Source organism: Nuphar pumila, chromosome 3 (genome assembly GCF_984573655.1).
Source record: "Nuphar pumila chromosome 3, dmNupPumi1.hap1.1, whole genome shotgun sequence".
Lineage (NCBI taxonomy): Eukaryota > Viridiplantae > Streptophyta > Magnoliopsida > Nymphaeales > Nymphaeaceae > Nuphar > Nuphar pumila.
In genome coordinates this window covers 45,014,220-45,030,045 of record NC_143251.1, presented here as the reverse complement: position 1 = coordinate 45,030,045, position 15,826 = coordinate 45,014,220, and the positions used below count along the sequence as shown (strand labels likewise).

Here is a 15,826-nt window from a genome sequence, read left to right as displayed (position 1 = left end):
TGCACCATATCACGTTGCACCCCTCTTAGTAGTCTACCAGTCCTTCCCATCTCTCTCTCTCTCGTCTTCTTTTGATTTTGAAATCCCAACAACAGCTAAATCCACTAGGTCCCCCACCTCCTGACTGCCCCAAAACTCGTGCTTTCCGTTTCCCGGCCCTCCTTTCCTCCTCATTTTTCATCTCTTAACAATAATTTTTTGCTCAAGGGAATCATCCTTGCGTTGCCTAATGTCCGAATCTAACCACCGTTTTCCCCCTTGTCTTTTGAACCCCGATGCATCCGTTTAACCACATGTATATCCACGCACCTTGCTTGGATTCATCTGCTGAGCCACGCCGGTTGTTCCTTCTTCATGGCTGCTTGCCTTATGCTCGGAAACAGATCCTCCGCCTGTGCAGCACCAACGCAGGAACGGTCACAGGCACAGTCACGGGCACCGCTCGGTGATTCCCAAACCCCACAGTTTGCAACGGCATCAGCAGAAACCAGAATGGCGACCAGGAAGAGAACGGCGTCCGAGATGGACGTTCCATTCACACAAATCCACGGTGACAACCACACGCTACCGTCATCATCAACATCCCCCTCGTCCACGTCTGCTCCTCAGATGCCTTTCCGGCGATTCGGTGGTGGTGCTGCTTCTGCTACGACGGGTCAATACCTCGTAGACGCACAGCTTGAAGTAGGAGGAGAGCAACCAAGGTGGTGGTTTCAACAACAGGAGTTCGACAACCCTCCTCCTCCTCCTCAGATGGGGGTTTCCTCCTGGCACTCGGACAACATGTTGCCTCCTCTCCCTCGACAACACCTTCCCAATCCCACCGCCACGACTCATGGATTCCCAATGAACGAGCCTTTTGTCGACCCTCCACAACCACCTGCGCTACCCCTAACCCTACCCATCCTCCCACCGCTACTGTGTGGTGGGACGGAGATCTCCGCCGTTGTGCAGCAACAGCAGCAGCAGCCATCCTTCACGTCAGCTGAGAGGGAAGGCAGCACGTTCATTTCCATGCCTCCTCCGCACGCGTCCCCATCTTCCACTTTCGCGATAGACGAATTCTCCACTGGGACCAACGCAAGCGCCACCGCCTGGATCGATGGCATCATCAAAGACTTGATCCACTCATCCACCAATGTATCCATCCCACAGCTGAACCAAAACGTCAGAGAGGTTATTTATCCTTGCAACCCCGGCCTCGCCCTCCTCATCGAGCAAAGGCTCCAATCTCTCACGGAATCGCCTAGCATCGTCGGCAGTAGCAGCAGGAAGAGAGATCAGGTTTTTCCCGGCTCTGGCTTGAGGCTGTGCCTCGACTCATCAAGCCTGGTGGAGAACTACCCCCCGGACCCCAACATCGATCACCTCAACAACCCCTCGGTTCACTGGAGCTCCCGTGCCCAAAGCCAAGAGGGAGCGGCGTCCCACGCTACCTCAGCCGTCGGCATCACCACGACCTCTCCCGAACTCTCCTTGCAATACCACTCGCCCCCTCAGACTCGGAGATTGGCTTCTTCTGCTTCTGTTGCGGTGCCTCCGACCTCCTCCAGCCAGTACCCAACTGCTTCCGCCAAAAAGTCATCCAACGACGATCATCGCCACATGTCATCTGCCGCAGCCGGCACAGCCACCACAAGCCTCCAGCAGCGGCGGCGTGATGATGAAGGGCTGCACCTGCTGACGCTTCTGCTGAAGTGCGCTGAGGCCGTTTCGGCGGAGAACCTGGAGGAGGCCAACAGGATGCTGCTGGAGATCAGCGAGCTCTCCACTCCCTTCGGGTCGTCGGCCCAGAGGGTGGCCGCCTACTTCTCCGGGGCCATCTCTGCGCGGCTCGTCAGCTCGTGCATCGGCGTCTACGCCCCGCTGCCGGCGTGCACGCACAGCCAGAAGATCGTGGCGGCTTTCCAGGTGTTCAACGGCATCAGCCCGCTGGTCAAGTTCTCCCATTTCACGGCCAACCAGGCGATACAGGAGGCGTTCGAGAGGGAAGACCGGGTCCACATCATCGACCTGGACATCATGCAGGGTTTGCAGTGGCCAGGGCTGTTCCACATCCTGGCGTCCCGTCCCGGGGGTCCGCCCTTCGTTCGGCTGACGGGCGTCGGCTCCTCCACGGAATCCCTGGAGTCGACGGGCAATCGACTGTCCGACTTCGCGGAGACGCTGGGCCTGCCGTTCGAGTTCATCCCGGTGGCCAACAAGGTCGGGGACCTGGACCCCGACCGCATCCGGATGAGTAAGGCGGACGCCGTGGCGGTGCACTGGTCCAGGCACTCGTTGTACGACGTGTCGGGGTCGGACCGGAACGCGCTATGGGTGGTACAGCGCCTGGAGCCCAAGGTGGTGACGCTGGTGGAGCAGGACGTGAGCCACGAGGGTCCCTTCCTCGCCCGCTTCGTGGAGGCCATCCACTACTACTCGGCCATCTTCGACTCGCTGGGAGCGAGCTACGCCGAGGACAGCGATGAGAGGCACGCAGTCGAGGAGGACCTGCTGTCCAGAGAGATAAGGAACGTGCTGGCGGTGGGCGGGCCCTGCAGGAGCGGCGAATTGCGCTTCGAGAGCTGGAGGGACAAGATGAGCGAGGCAGGTTTCCGGGGGATGTCTCTCGCGGGGAACGCTGCCACTCAGGCCACCCTGCTGCTGGGCTTGTTCCCGAGCGAGGGTTACACGCTGGTGGAGGAGAAGGGCATGCTCAAGTTGGGATGGAAGGATCTCTCCTTGCTGACAGCCTCTGCATGGAGGAGGCCCATCACCATGCCCTCCACCTGCACCGCTACTGCTGCTACTGCTTCTGGTGGTGGTGCTGGTTGTCAGCATTTACAACACCTCTCCTAGCTACTAGCTAGTAGTTATTCTCCATCTTCTTGAAAGATAGGATGATGGTTCCATCACACTTTATCATTGCAGGTAGTGTAATAACAAATGGGCCGTTGCGCTCTCTCTCTCTCTCTCTCTCTCTCTCTCTCGTTAGCAATAGATAGTCCATTTTGTTATTCATCCATTGCGTTCTCATTCTGCTTGTTCTTGCTATCCCAAGCTTTTCTATGTTTACATTGTTGTTATGGTTGGACGAATGGTAATGGTCTGGTATCGGCCTTCGTGTGGCGTAGAGGAGGTAAGCTATAACTGAGAAAAGCCAGCAAGTATAGTGAAATCGAGTCCTTTTGAACTGGAAGGTTTGGAGTTGCTTCTGTTTAATGCGATGCAGTTAGTTCTGCTAGAGTGGTAAGTTAGAATGGCAATTGAAGGCGATTACCAACAACACCGAACTTTTCCATTTAAAACGCAGCTCCCTCTCTCTCTCTCTCTCTCTCTCTCTCTCTCTCTCTCTCTCGTGAGGTCGATCTTGCTTTATCAGGGATGGCAGTGGACTGAGGGAAAACTTGGCCCTGCCACACCTCTCTCCGTCTGGACCGGTGAGGGAGGACATTAAACAGCGATGGAGGTTAAAATCAAGGGATGAAGGCTGGGATAGACTTATACTTTTCTCTGTCCCCACCCTTTGCCGTCCCATCCTCAATCCTTCTAACTTTATCACACTACTTTCCCATTCTCAGGAAATATAATCCTTGAAGACATGTTTGGATGACAGCAGGCTGTGATGACTGCCGATAGAAAGTCCACTGTGCGGTAGTCGGGACGTAGATAGACCCTTTTTTCCTTTCTAACTTTGTTCCGTGGCCGTCTTTCTCCGGCCCTCACTTTTACCGATGCAAATGTAACATCTTCCTTGTTAATCACGCCTCTCCTTTACTGCTCTCTGGTCGGTAAACAATCAGCGCTTTTTAGTGTGCTGTCAAGGTCAAACGTTCCCCATTGATTTATGTCCTTGACCAGCCGTTTGCGTACGATCTTACCTGTACGAGCTAATTCCCTTTTTATCTTTTATTTTTTTCGGAAACTTCAGTTAGATTTTGGAGTGACCCCAGCTTTCGCCTGAAATGTGTTCCAAAAGCTCGACTCACATTTTCGGCGAGGGCGTTTTGAAACCAATCTTTTCAAAGAACTATGGTCAACTCTATATGAAATATTTGAGTTTTGCTAATATATCATACAATAAGAGTAGCCTAGTAAATTTATCATACACAATCACCGTTGGCTTGGGCTGATCAGGCTGAGGTCCTTGTTTCATTATTTCATTGAAAAGATGGATCATGAATTGTCTTTTCCAAAAACCTTGACGCTGCTTTGGATATGAGACAGAAGGCGGGTAGATAAATGAAAATTTCCCTTTTTTTTTTTTACTTCAGTTTCATGTCCTAAGAGAACAATATTTGCACAGCGGAGTCCTGAAACTGAATTAGGAGAGAGTGAAAAGATATTCAATGTAACTGAACAAGGACGAAAACAAAAATAAAAATAGGAACGTTGAAGTAAATAACTAGAGACAGACTGAAACCGACATCATATCCAAGCTCAACCAGGATCCGCTGGACAAGAAGTCACCATAGATGGGTCAACGTCTATCGGTGAGAAGAAAAGATCGCTAAGATGCATACCCAGAATCGCATATACATCAACCAATATTTTATGCACTAATTTATTAAGGACAATCAAAATTTGATAAAAAAATTACATCATTGTGCACCATCTATACAAACCACCATGTTGTAAGCAACCACGTCCTTTAGATCATCCTTCACCTTTTGTTTCGTCTAATACATACTGAGCCCAGGATCAGATATAGGGCAAAAGACTCCTCCTTAATAATCACTTCTGGATGTCTCCACGTCTTATTAAAAAGTTCCACAAAGATTGGGCATGACCAGAATAAATGAAACTGAAAAAGGAGTCTTTGCCTTTCATACTGCGATTGTGAGATATCCGTTCGTGGTCATTTCCGATTTCCAAATGAAGACGGAAGCATCCATCAGATACGAGCATGTCTCATGCTCATATGGCTGGCTGGCTTCATTACTTGGCCGATTTCTTTATCCTGCCCCTGATACGGTGTGTGATTTCCAAACTGCATATTTGTTTTAATTTTTTTTTTTACTAGATTAATGGTATTCCTGGCACCATCGTCCTCAACTTGAAATGGTTGCCTGTTCTCGATAATATATTTTTCTGCTTGGCGTGGTTTATCTGCACTTCACACCCTATAAGGCAACAATAATGCCTGAAATTTTGAAATATGCATCATTGCGAGGGTGATGGACCACGACGGATAAAATGGGTGAGGTTTAGAGCTCCATCTATTTCTACGGGGAGCACCAGCTTCTGATTCACCATCCAGAGTCCCTCTCTCTCTCTCTGTACAACATACAACTCCAACCTCATCATTCATTTTCTTCTCCACTCCTATTACCTTTCTCATCTCCTCTCCTCTCCTCTCCAACACCCAGGTTGGCTCTGTTTGGGAGCCTTCAAATGGAGGTGTTTCGTCCAGTGCTCACATGCCCTCTACAGTTTGGGAGCAGTGGTGATGCTAAAACAGTGCATTGGGAATGGAATTGATAGTCACCGCATTTCAACATCCTTCACAAGAAGAGTTTTTTTGGCAACTCAGTCGTCAGCACCATATCTTGGCAACGCATGGAAATGGTGGTTTCCATTCCATTGTAGGACTCTCAAACACAGCCTCCATGGTCGAGTCTGTTAAATATTTTGCCCAAAACCAGCACCATTAACATCCTTAACAATTAAATATATGACGTCAAATTGTCGTTGATGGACCAGAAATAAATTAACTATTTTATAATCAGAGCAAAGGGTAATACATCGGTGCTAAATGAAACATGCTAATTGGGTTATTTTCCGGCTTTTTTGTTTTATTTTTAAATTCTGACAGTACCAATGTGATATATGTACTTGATTTTATAAGGATCAGCTCTTGAAGCCTTCTATTCCCACACATGGGTGGGTTTTTATAAGGTTCGAAAAATACTGTGCAAAATTTTTGTGAATTTTCTAGTCTTCCATGTCATCTCGGTGTTCTTTTCCCTAAAAAATGTTCATTCAGTTTTTAAAATGTCATCCTTTTTATAGATATCACATTAATAAATCCCTCCAAATTACCCGCAACTCTTTCCCGTCTATCAAATTAATTATGCGATATTTGGATGATTTTTTGCAAATTAGTTGCCTCATGCTAGATAATGCTTTGTCATTAATTGGTGTTTAAATACTTTGTGTATTTGGAGACCATTTACGTTTCAGTACTCTATATGCACGTTTGGATTTGGAAAGACCATTTACGTGAACTAAATAGACACTAGGAAGCGTTCAGCCCCATTAGTCTAGTCTTTTAAAACTTTAGTGTAATTGATGATGTTTGGCAATGGTTTTTTTTGGTGACGGATGCCAATGATGGACTTCAGAAATATGAAAAGATATGTTTTCGGTGGATCCTTTTCTGTCTGTGATTAAGTAATCAATAGAAATGTATTTATATATAAGCAGGGGTAGAGAGAAAATGTTAAATTACCTAAAATTAGTAGGATTACTCAAAAAAAATGTTATAGGTTCTCTTGGTAAAACATTACCAAATTAACTATCATCCAGACAACAATTTGGAAAAAGCTAAATCAATTGCATCTTGACATATTCACATCTTAACAACAAAACTAGATTTTCAAAGTTTTTAGTGACAGTTTTGCTTTAAGCTTTTTCCAATTACCAGGTTTTTAGAAACTAGGGTTCTCTATATCTCATACAAATGCCGCTAAGGAAGCAATGAAAGGCGATTTATTTTTTCCATGAGGCGATTTGTTTTTACCATGGAAATGGAAAAGCTAGGGTGGGTATTTCTTTAGTTTTGTTTTGAATAAGTCAGTGCAACTAATTACTAACTTGTTTCCTTCCCTCTTCCCCCATCCATTTGCTAGATCAACAACTTGGTGCCGCTACAACATTGGCTCGGCAGTAACATGTAGCCTCTCTGATGAAAACAACACGGGCCAAAGAGAAGAGACATCAGTCTATTGCCAGCTTGAAATCTAAATGACAGAACTATAGCCCAAATTCTTCAGTGACTTGTAGAGCTCGGTTACTTGGACGATTATTAGACCAAAATTGTGTAGCCTGTGACCGTCCATTACATAGATATTTAAGATTTTAACTTGAGAATATCTGACTTAAAAACACATAATTCTAACCATTTTCTCTTTCTAGATATCCGGAATCAAGTAAAAAAAAGCGGTGCAAAAGATCTCAAAAACGTATGGAACAAATTCCACTAAAAATAGCAAAAGCCACCCTTCTCTGACTATCTAATTTCTGGCAATGCCAATGTTATGATCGTGACAGCATACGAACAAATGGCTTATAGAGCAGACCTCAAGAGAGCCTGGAATCTTAAAAAAGACTAATACACAAGTATACAATTGAGGAAGGCAAAGGTTTCCAATATCAGTTTTGATGTCTTCCCCTGGACAAAGTCTTTATTAAGCCCTTCACGATCTTCCAGAACCAAAAGATGTTCATTAATGCCAAAACTGGAGGCACTACAAACAGGCCATAGAAGCCCAGCGGAAACACGGTTTTTACCTGGAAAAGGCATGGTAGTCAGTCAGAACAGCTCTCTCTCTCTCTCTCTCTCTCTCTCTCTCTCTCTCTCTCTCTCTGGCATATGAAGAAACATAAAAGGTGAGATTGTCATGATAATTAATACGGCAGGATGGACAAATACAGTACGCTTCACTGTACGCAGTGCAAGAGAACATCTTCAACATCTCACTGTAACTTCTATAAATTCATGTTAGACAATCTGTTAGCAAGAAACAAGACATTTTCAAAAAAGATGTGTGTGTCTGAGTTCTAGTACACACTTATGCACAGGTTGAAAAAGAAAAGCAGTAGAGGATTAACTCATCCCTTAGCAATGAAAATCTTTGCTAGGTTTTTTTCTTTCCTCTTTTATCATTGTTGATTTGGACTGCTATTGTTATTTTCAAGGGAAGGGCCTACAGTGAATGGCCTATATGACTTTTCAGTAAAATGACAGAGGGTAGTTTAGTGAATATAAAACGAAAGTGGCTTTTCCCTTTTTCTTTAATCCTTCTTTTCCTTTCAGGATGGATATTGAGGCTTGGATTGTTATATTAACCTGTTCGTCCAGCTAAGTTGGGTTTTTATGCCACTCTTCTCCATCAATTATATCTCATGAAAATCGATCTTGTGACCAATGGGAACACCCAATTGATTCCCTCAAGGATTGAATTGCTACAAATCCCAAATAAGTAGAAATATATATATATATATATATATATATATATATATATATATATATATATATATGTGTGTGTGTGTGTGTGTGTGTGGTGTGGTGGGGAGGGAGAATAATATTGGCTACACTGTGGGTAAGTGACCCTCTAGGACGAAGTGTAATATTTTTTTTTGCACATCTGACCCTCCAGATGTGATCTACATGTTTGAGTTAGTAGAAATCGGTGTTTGGATTGTGTTATTTTACTGTGTATGTAAGATTTTAAAGTGAATGAAAAATTAACGGCCTACAGTGTACCAATTTTTTAACCCTCATAAAATGGTATTTTTATGTCAAAAAAATACGATCCAAGAGTCTATTCCTACTATGTTGACCATGCTGAATACATCCACGGGGTTAGATTTGGTCAAAACAACTTCCTACTGTGAGTTCCAACCTCTGTAACAAATATAGCGAGATTTTTATCTCGTGATAATATCGCGAGAAATTGCCTGAAAGTTTAAAATGGCAATTTCTCACAAGATTTTCAAACCATGACAAACATAACGATATTTACCATTTAGCAGATATTTATCGTAAGATTTTTATTTTTAAATGTGTTTTATTTATATTTTCTTATAAAAAATATATTTTTATATTTTTAAATTTATTTTTTATTGCCAAGATTTTGCCGAAAAGAAAAAATGCGAGATTTATGAAAATTTTCAAAATCTCCTGAGTTTTTTACTCTCGAGATTTTGCCATTTTTAACTTTTGTCACTATGGTTCCAACTAAAGGGTTCCTTACCCACGAGTGTAGCCAATATATATATATATAGATAGATAGATAGATAGATAGATAGATAGACACACAATGTGTTCAATCTTTACAGAATAATCAACATAACGGAGAGCTGCCTCATCATGTCAAAATCTTAAGCTTAATCACAAATCAATGCACTTATAGCTCATTGATGTTTTTATAAAATGAAAATTGCATGAAACTTTCCTGATAAGAAGTATCCTAGCCTCAGAAAAGAAGACCTTGTAGAATCACAATGCAGGACTAGCATTCAAGCTTTTCTAGACATCAACATACAGGATTTGATGATGAGATCATAAACAGCATTAATATGAGATAGGAGAAACAGAGATAGCGAGTGGCAAATAGTGTTATTAGAGAAAGAGATTACTGGTATATTTCTAGACCAGGATTTGAGGATAAGATCACAAACAGCATTAACATGAGATGGTGAAACAGAGACATTGTAAAACCCGAGATTTTTATTAGAAAATATTTCAAATTAATTCAAATTGGGCCTAGATCCATATTTCGGATCTAGGACCCATAAAGGGGTATTTACGCTTAAATGTTTGCGTTATACTAAAATAATATATTAGTAATAAAATAGAAATATACATATATATATATACATGTATATATATATACATGTATATATATATATATATATATTAAGCGAATTCGAGGATCCATAGTTGGATCCATTTGGATCCAACTTACGAATCCATATTGATGGGGGTTAAATTATATGTATAATGTTAAATTCCAAATTTAATAAATAATTAATAGTAATTAAAAGAAGAAAAAAATAAATAAAGTTAGTATGGAGGGTCGGACCCACAATTGGATCCACGAATCCAACTGAGGATCCGGCACTCATGGGCGAACCGGGTCCATTATTAAAATGGACCCAACATTGCGGGTCACGGGTTCAGACCCGGACCCGAGTTCTTTTTAAAAGGGGCAACCCGATAAGGGTTGCCCTATAAACCCTAACAGAAAAAAAAAAAAGGAAAGGGGGGAAGGGGGGGGGGTTACGCAGGGCGTAACCGACCTCCCCCCATCTCGGCGTGAAGGGGGGGAGGGGTCTTGCCCGATAAGAGGGAGTGGAGAGGGGACCCTCTTCACTCAGCCTCATCTCTATCCCTCGCCTCTCTCTCCACTCAGTCCCTCAATCTCCCTCTCCCTGTCTGCGTGCGCGCACCGGAGAAAGAAGAGGTCGCCGGAAAAAGCTGCGGCAACCCGCAGCCACCAGTAGCCACCAACAGCCACCAAAGTCTTCCAGCAAGCTCCCTTCTTCACGGCAGCCGCGGGGAGCGACACCAGCCGTCTGTGCCTGCACGTCTCGAGCCTCCGATCGCCGGAAAAGTCTTCTCAAGGTACGGTTCTTCTTTTTCTTCGAACCTGGGTGAGGAATCGAACAGGGGTTCGATTCCATACGTTGATTTGGGGGTTTTCTTGATAAACCCTAAATACCCAAATCAAATTGATTTGGGGGTTTTCTTGATAAACCCTAAATACACAAATCAAATTGATTTGGGGGTTTTCTTAATATGCCCTAAATATTGAAATCGGAAAACAGTAATCGTATATGCTTATGAAAACAGTAATCGTATATGCTTATAAAAAAAAAAATTGTTGTTTCATGTTGCAGGCCACTAGTGCATTGGTAGGAGGCGACAGGCCCAGCCGACCCAGTCGGCTGGGTGCTGTGTTAGCAGGGCCCCAGCCGACCCAGTCGGCTGGGTGCTGGCCTGTGACTCGTATGAAAAAAAAAAAAACTGATTGTTTGCTAATTGGGACTTTAAATGAAAACTCTATGGCCCAATCCATTCCTTTAGAAAGAAAGAAATTTTCTGTGCAAGTTAATGAGCCACCCTAGTTTTTGCTCATGTTTGAAGTCTGTACATTTGTTTGGCTTATGCTCTTGCTGTTTCCATTTGGGGCATCAAGCCTCGGAAATCTATTTCAATTTTTGTCTTGCCATATCATACTGTGATGCGCCAAATAGAAGAACAGAATTAGTAGATACACATAGCCGACCTCCACTCTTTTGTACAGCCCCCCATCCATACTCGGCATATCATGTAAACAGTACATATTTGTATCATTAGTTCACTGAATTGTTGTTTGTTGCAAGTTCTTATTGAAAGTTCGACGGTTTCAGTAATGTGTTCTAAGTTATCCATTTACAGAAGTATTGGTTATTCACACTGATATTTCAGGTTATTCATTAACGAAATCGTCAATGGGTTCATTAGTATTTTTCTGTTAGGCAATCTATTGGCATAAAATGAAGCATGACTAACTAGTTATACTTGTTAGTAATCATTAATGGGTCAGTTGAATATCCTGGTTTATGTTAAATTTTGGTTTAGTCATGTTATGTTCTATGAACATGATTGAGTTTCATCAGTCGGTGTTCTGAAAGTTTATGTTGAATTGAGTTTTGGTTTGAGAATGTGCAATTTGATGAATTGAAGTAAATTGAGTTGTTCTAAAGTAGCTCATGCTGGTTCTTGAGTGGGGTTAAGCTCAAAGTTGGTAAGATGTAGCGTGGTATCATTGCAACATAACCTGAAAATTTTCAGTTGTGTATAATAGTGCTCAGGTTACACTGTTTAGGGAGGATGGATACATGAAACTGAAATTATACATATGGAATGTATCTTGCTTGTAGGTCTCTAGCTGGACATTATATTTTTGTCTAGAGTCCATGTGTTATTTCAAAGCTTGGGTATTGGATTGCATGGAAACACTTGTCGTGGAGGTTTATGTTTTCATTTGACTGTTATGATTATGGTACTCATGGGTGTGAGCATGATTCAGTTATTAATAATTCTTCTTGAACCTGTACGCTTGATTATTGTGTGAATTGGTACATGTACACTCACACACTTAAAGAAACCATGAATTTGGTTAAATATGTGATGTAGGTAACACACACATATTGAAAATGCACATGAATGAATTATGACATGCATATGTTTGGGTTTATATTTGCACGAATATATATGCTTTTGGCATTTTTGCTTAGTGTTATAAAGGAAACACTGTTTTGGTTTTGTGATGTGATGCGTCGATGGCCTATTGGCCCATCATCGGCCTGGAGAGCCGTGGGTTTGGTTTCTTTCACATATGTTTCTAAATGCATCACTTGGCACATTACTACACTGTTCTAGTGGTGGATACGGGCTGGAGTCCCGAATGGGTCCCCGCAAGGGAGGATGCGGATTTTTCACTTTACTTTTGCATATTGTGTTGCAAACTTAAAGAATGGAATTAAATAAAAATATAATGAATAAGAACAGTGTAATTTACATTCTGAGATATCTCATCTGGAGTATGAGAATCTTGGATATCCGGTCTTGGGGAGACTGTGAGGATACAAAAACTCTGTGTGCGTTGTTGCCCCTGAACCCGATATTGAGGTTCTTCTCCTGGCCACGGTTTTAGGGAGAACCCGCCACTTTACCCGGGAGTGGTGTGTTAGTCACAGCTTGAGTTTATGGTACCAAGGAAGTGGCACTTGTGGGCGTGGAGTGTCCCTTGTGTCCCCGACATTAGATGTGGAGGTCTAATGTTCCGATGGATGGTGCTGTTTCCTGATATCGGTCGAGGGCTAAGTTGAAACCCAGTAATAAAATACAAATTGTGTGTTAAGCTACCTTGGGAACCTACTTGACCTCGGGGTTTGTACCCGTTTGGTGTATCCGCGGGCCACGGTAATTAAAAAGAGGAACTTAAAGATGTGTGCATTTAATAGGGCATGCATATGGAAAGATGGAACTTAAATGAAAGATAACAGAAGAAATCATACATTGCACATAATCATGCATTTTTCTGTTATGCATTAGATCATGCATGTTTGGATCATTCTTGATATCATGACATCATTTGGTGGTAGCATACACTTTACTTTGTGAAATCATGCTGAAAGGTTTGGTTATTTAATTATTGATATGTGACATTGCTTTAGATGAGCACATGCAATTGTTGGTAGTTATAGATAATTGAATGTTGCAAAATTTTATATCTGCACTTGCTCAAATCACTGCATGAAATCTTATTCATGTTCTTTCTCTTACCTGGTTTCTTTAGAAGTAGCTGTGCTCAGAATTTCGGTTCTGACACCCTACTTTGTTGGTTTTTCACAGGAAATGGTGAACAGTGAAGTTGGACATTGCATCTGGGGATGGATGAGTTATACTTGGGCTTGTCAGTTTCAGTAGAGGACATAATGGCTCTTTCTTTTGTCTTTCAGTTCTTTTAATTTCTGCCATTGTTACTTTACTTTCAGTTGAAGAAAACCTTGTCTTTGAAATTTTCTTACTCATTAATAAAAGAGTTTTAGTTGGTTGATATGGATGATAATTGCAACGTCGTTTGTGGTGTGTGGTTATCCAACTGAAATTGGAACTGCAGGGACCCCAGGTCTCTGGGAAGTTTTCCGCAACTCTTAGGGAAAAAAAAATTCAGCATTTTGAAAGGGGATGAGTTGGGGTCGTTACAGTCGACTAATAGAAAATGTTACTACAGAAAGAGGTAGCTACTGGTAAGCGTGAAAGACAAATTTCGCAATAACATGAAGTGGAGATAATGGTTAAGGCTTCATAGTATATGCTGCAAAGTGTTGGGCTATAGTGAAGCAATGAGTAGATGGATCATATAAGGTGTACATTTTGAAGAATATTTAAAGTAGAAGATAAAAATATTGGAAAAGGTTTAGCCCTGCCACTGGGGAGGGAAAATTAAGGAGTATGACTAAAGAAGGCCAAAAGCATATACTACAGAGACTTGAACATATAGATGAATATGTTTTCTATATCAGATTGAAAGAACCAGGAGAAGCAGAAGATCCATAAAGACACAAAAAGAGGTCAAAAGAGATACATGATTGACTAGGAAGTGTATTTTCATTCAAAGATAATGAAGAATTTGGATATGTGAGGTCGAATATACAAGGCTTGATGATGATGATGACAATAATGATGAAAGATGGTGATAAGCAATGGTGAACATATAGATGAATAGGTTTTCTATATCAGATTGAAAGAACCAGGAGAAGCAGAAGATCGATAAAGACACAAAAAGAGGTCAAAAGAGATACATGATGAAATTTTCATGGAGCTGAACAATGAGATAAACTCCTTTTCTTTTACATGCAAAATATAAATGATGAAATTTTCATGGAACTGAACAATGAGATAAACTCCTACAGATGGAAAGCATTTCCTCAGTATACACAATTTTCAGTGCCAATTGATTAAGTAATGGGGCAAAGCATAGCAGTATCACTGACCACATTAGATCGGCAGTTAAAAGACCAAACTCCTGTATCTCTGGGAAGTGTGCCTAAATATTGAAACCTTTTATTCAGCCATGGATATCACTAGTTATCTAGGAAGACCAAACAAATAACAAAAAAAACAGGGAATCAAGATTTCATTTGACAAAAGCTGCCACAAACGTTCCACACTTGGCCACGTTAATCATGGGTCTCTTTCTTGGTATTGGTGCTGCTGTCTTTGTTTATATAGCATCTCATTATTATCAATTTCAAGCTAATTTGGAGGGGGGGGGGGGGGAACAACTGCTGTAAAGGAATCATGGTTACCATGTTCACTTAAAGCAAAGGACAGATTAAAAAAAAGGCTGTTTAAGGAGAAAATAGCTACTTTGGACAATGAAAAAATTCTAAGCTCCATTTAGTAGCTTATAGATAGTGAAATAGAAAAACCAGGATTAGGAAGCCTTGGGAGAAACCATACCCTTTGCTTGTTTGGAAGTCAGGTAGGAGGCAGGTAAGGGAGATGGGATGGGTGTTGGTGTAATGAGATATGCGGAAAAACAAAGGGTGCGATAAGCACTTACAACATCCTCCAATGGACAAACAAAAGGGATAACACCCAAATCCACAAAGAGACAACACAACATAAAAATATAAATGTCTCTTATTGAAAGGAGAGAGAGCTCTCAAGAGTGAAAAATACAAGAGGGGTTCACCCCTATATATACACAAAAAAGGAGAGGAGGGATGGCCTTATGGCCTTAAAAGAAGAGCCACATAGGGGGCTCCCCATGGAGTCGTTGGGAGCCCCCAACGGTCACAAATGTGACCGTTGGGGGCCCCATCGATTCCATGGTGGGGCCCCTTATGTGAGTAAAAAACAAAAAATAAAAAAAGGGAAAAAATAGAGTGCAAAAAATAAATACAAAAGAAAAAAAGGAAAATAACAAGTACCTATATCGGGTACTTGTGAAATGACTAAAATACTCCTATTGGGTATATTGGGTATTTAATATATATATATATATGTATATATATATATATTTTTTTTTTTTTTAACACCCTCCCTCAAGCTTTACGGGGATATAACCGAAAGCTTGTTAAGGAGAAACAAAAAACGAGGAGCAACAAGGGCTTTAGTGAAGAAGCCTGCCAACTGGTACTCAGATGTGACATAAGTAGTGATATGGTTCCTCTTAGATATTCATCACGTACGTAATGGCAGTCCATCTCGATGTGCTTAGTACGCTCATGGAAGGTATGATTGCTTGTAATATAAATTGCACTTTTGTTGTCACAACACATCTTCGAAGGAGTAGATATGACAATGCCCATATCACTGAGGAGACTTCTTAGCCATACAAGTTCCATGGTTGTAGTAACCATAGCACGATATTCCGCTTCCGTTGAGGACAATGATACTTTGTGTTGTTTCTTGCATCTCCAACAAATCATAAAGTCACCTAAGAAAACACAAAAACCCGTAGTTGAGACTCTGTCATTGGGATTTCCTTCCCAATCAGCATCAGTATAAGCAATTAAATCAAGTGATGAAGATGAGAAAAGAAAAACTCTCTTAGTT

The 15,826-nt window shown here is 42.0% G+C and overlaps 1 protein-coding gene and 1 pseudogene across 4 annotated transcripts in view; one reads left to right on the top strand and one right to left on the bottom strand.

The window, feature by feature from the left end:
• The first annotated feature begins 354 nt into the window (after positions 1–354).
• LOC149842769 (protein SCARECROW pseudogene) lies at positions 355–3,110 on the top strand (annotated as a pseudogene).
• Positions 3,111–7,190: 4,080 nt separating this feature from the next.
• The window catches only part of LOC149842768 (TRAM, LAG1 and CLN8 (TLC) lipid-sensing domain containing protein), a 111,973-nt gene continuing 103,337 nt past the window's right edge, over positions 7,191–15,826 (bottom strand). For all 4 annotated transcript variants that reach the window (XM_089999416.1, XM_089999417.1, XM_089999415.1 and 1 more), the window contains one exon: positions 7,191–7,494. In XM_089999416.1, the coding sequence (XP_089855542.1) occupies positions 7,357–7,494 (138 nt within the window). In that variant the 3' untranslated portion in view covers positions 7,191–7,356. The remainder of the gene's footprint in view (positions 7,495–15,826) is intronic.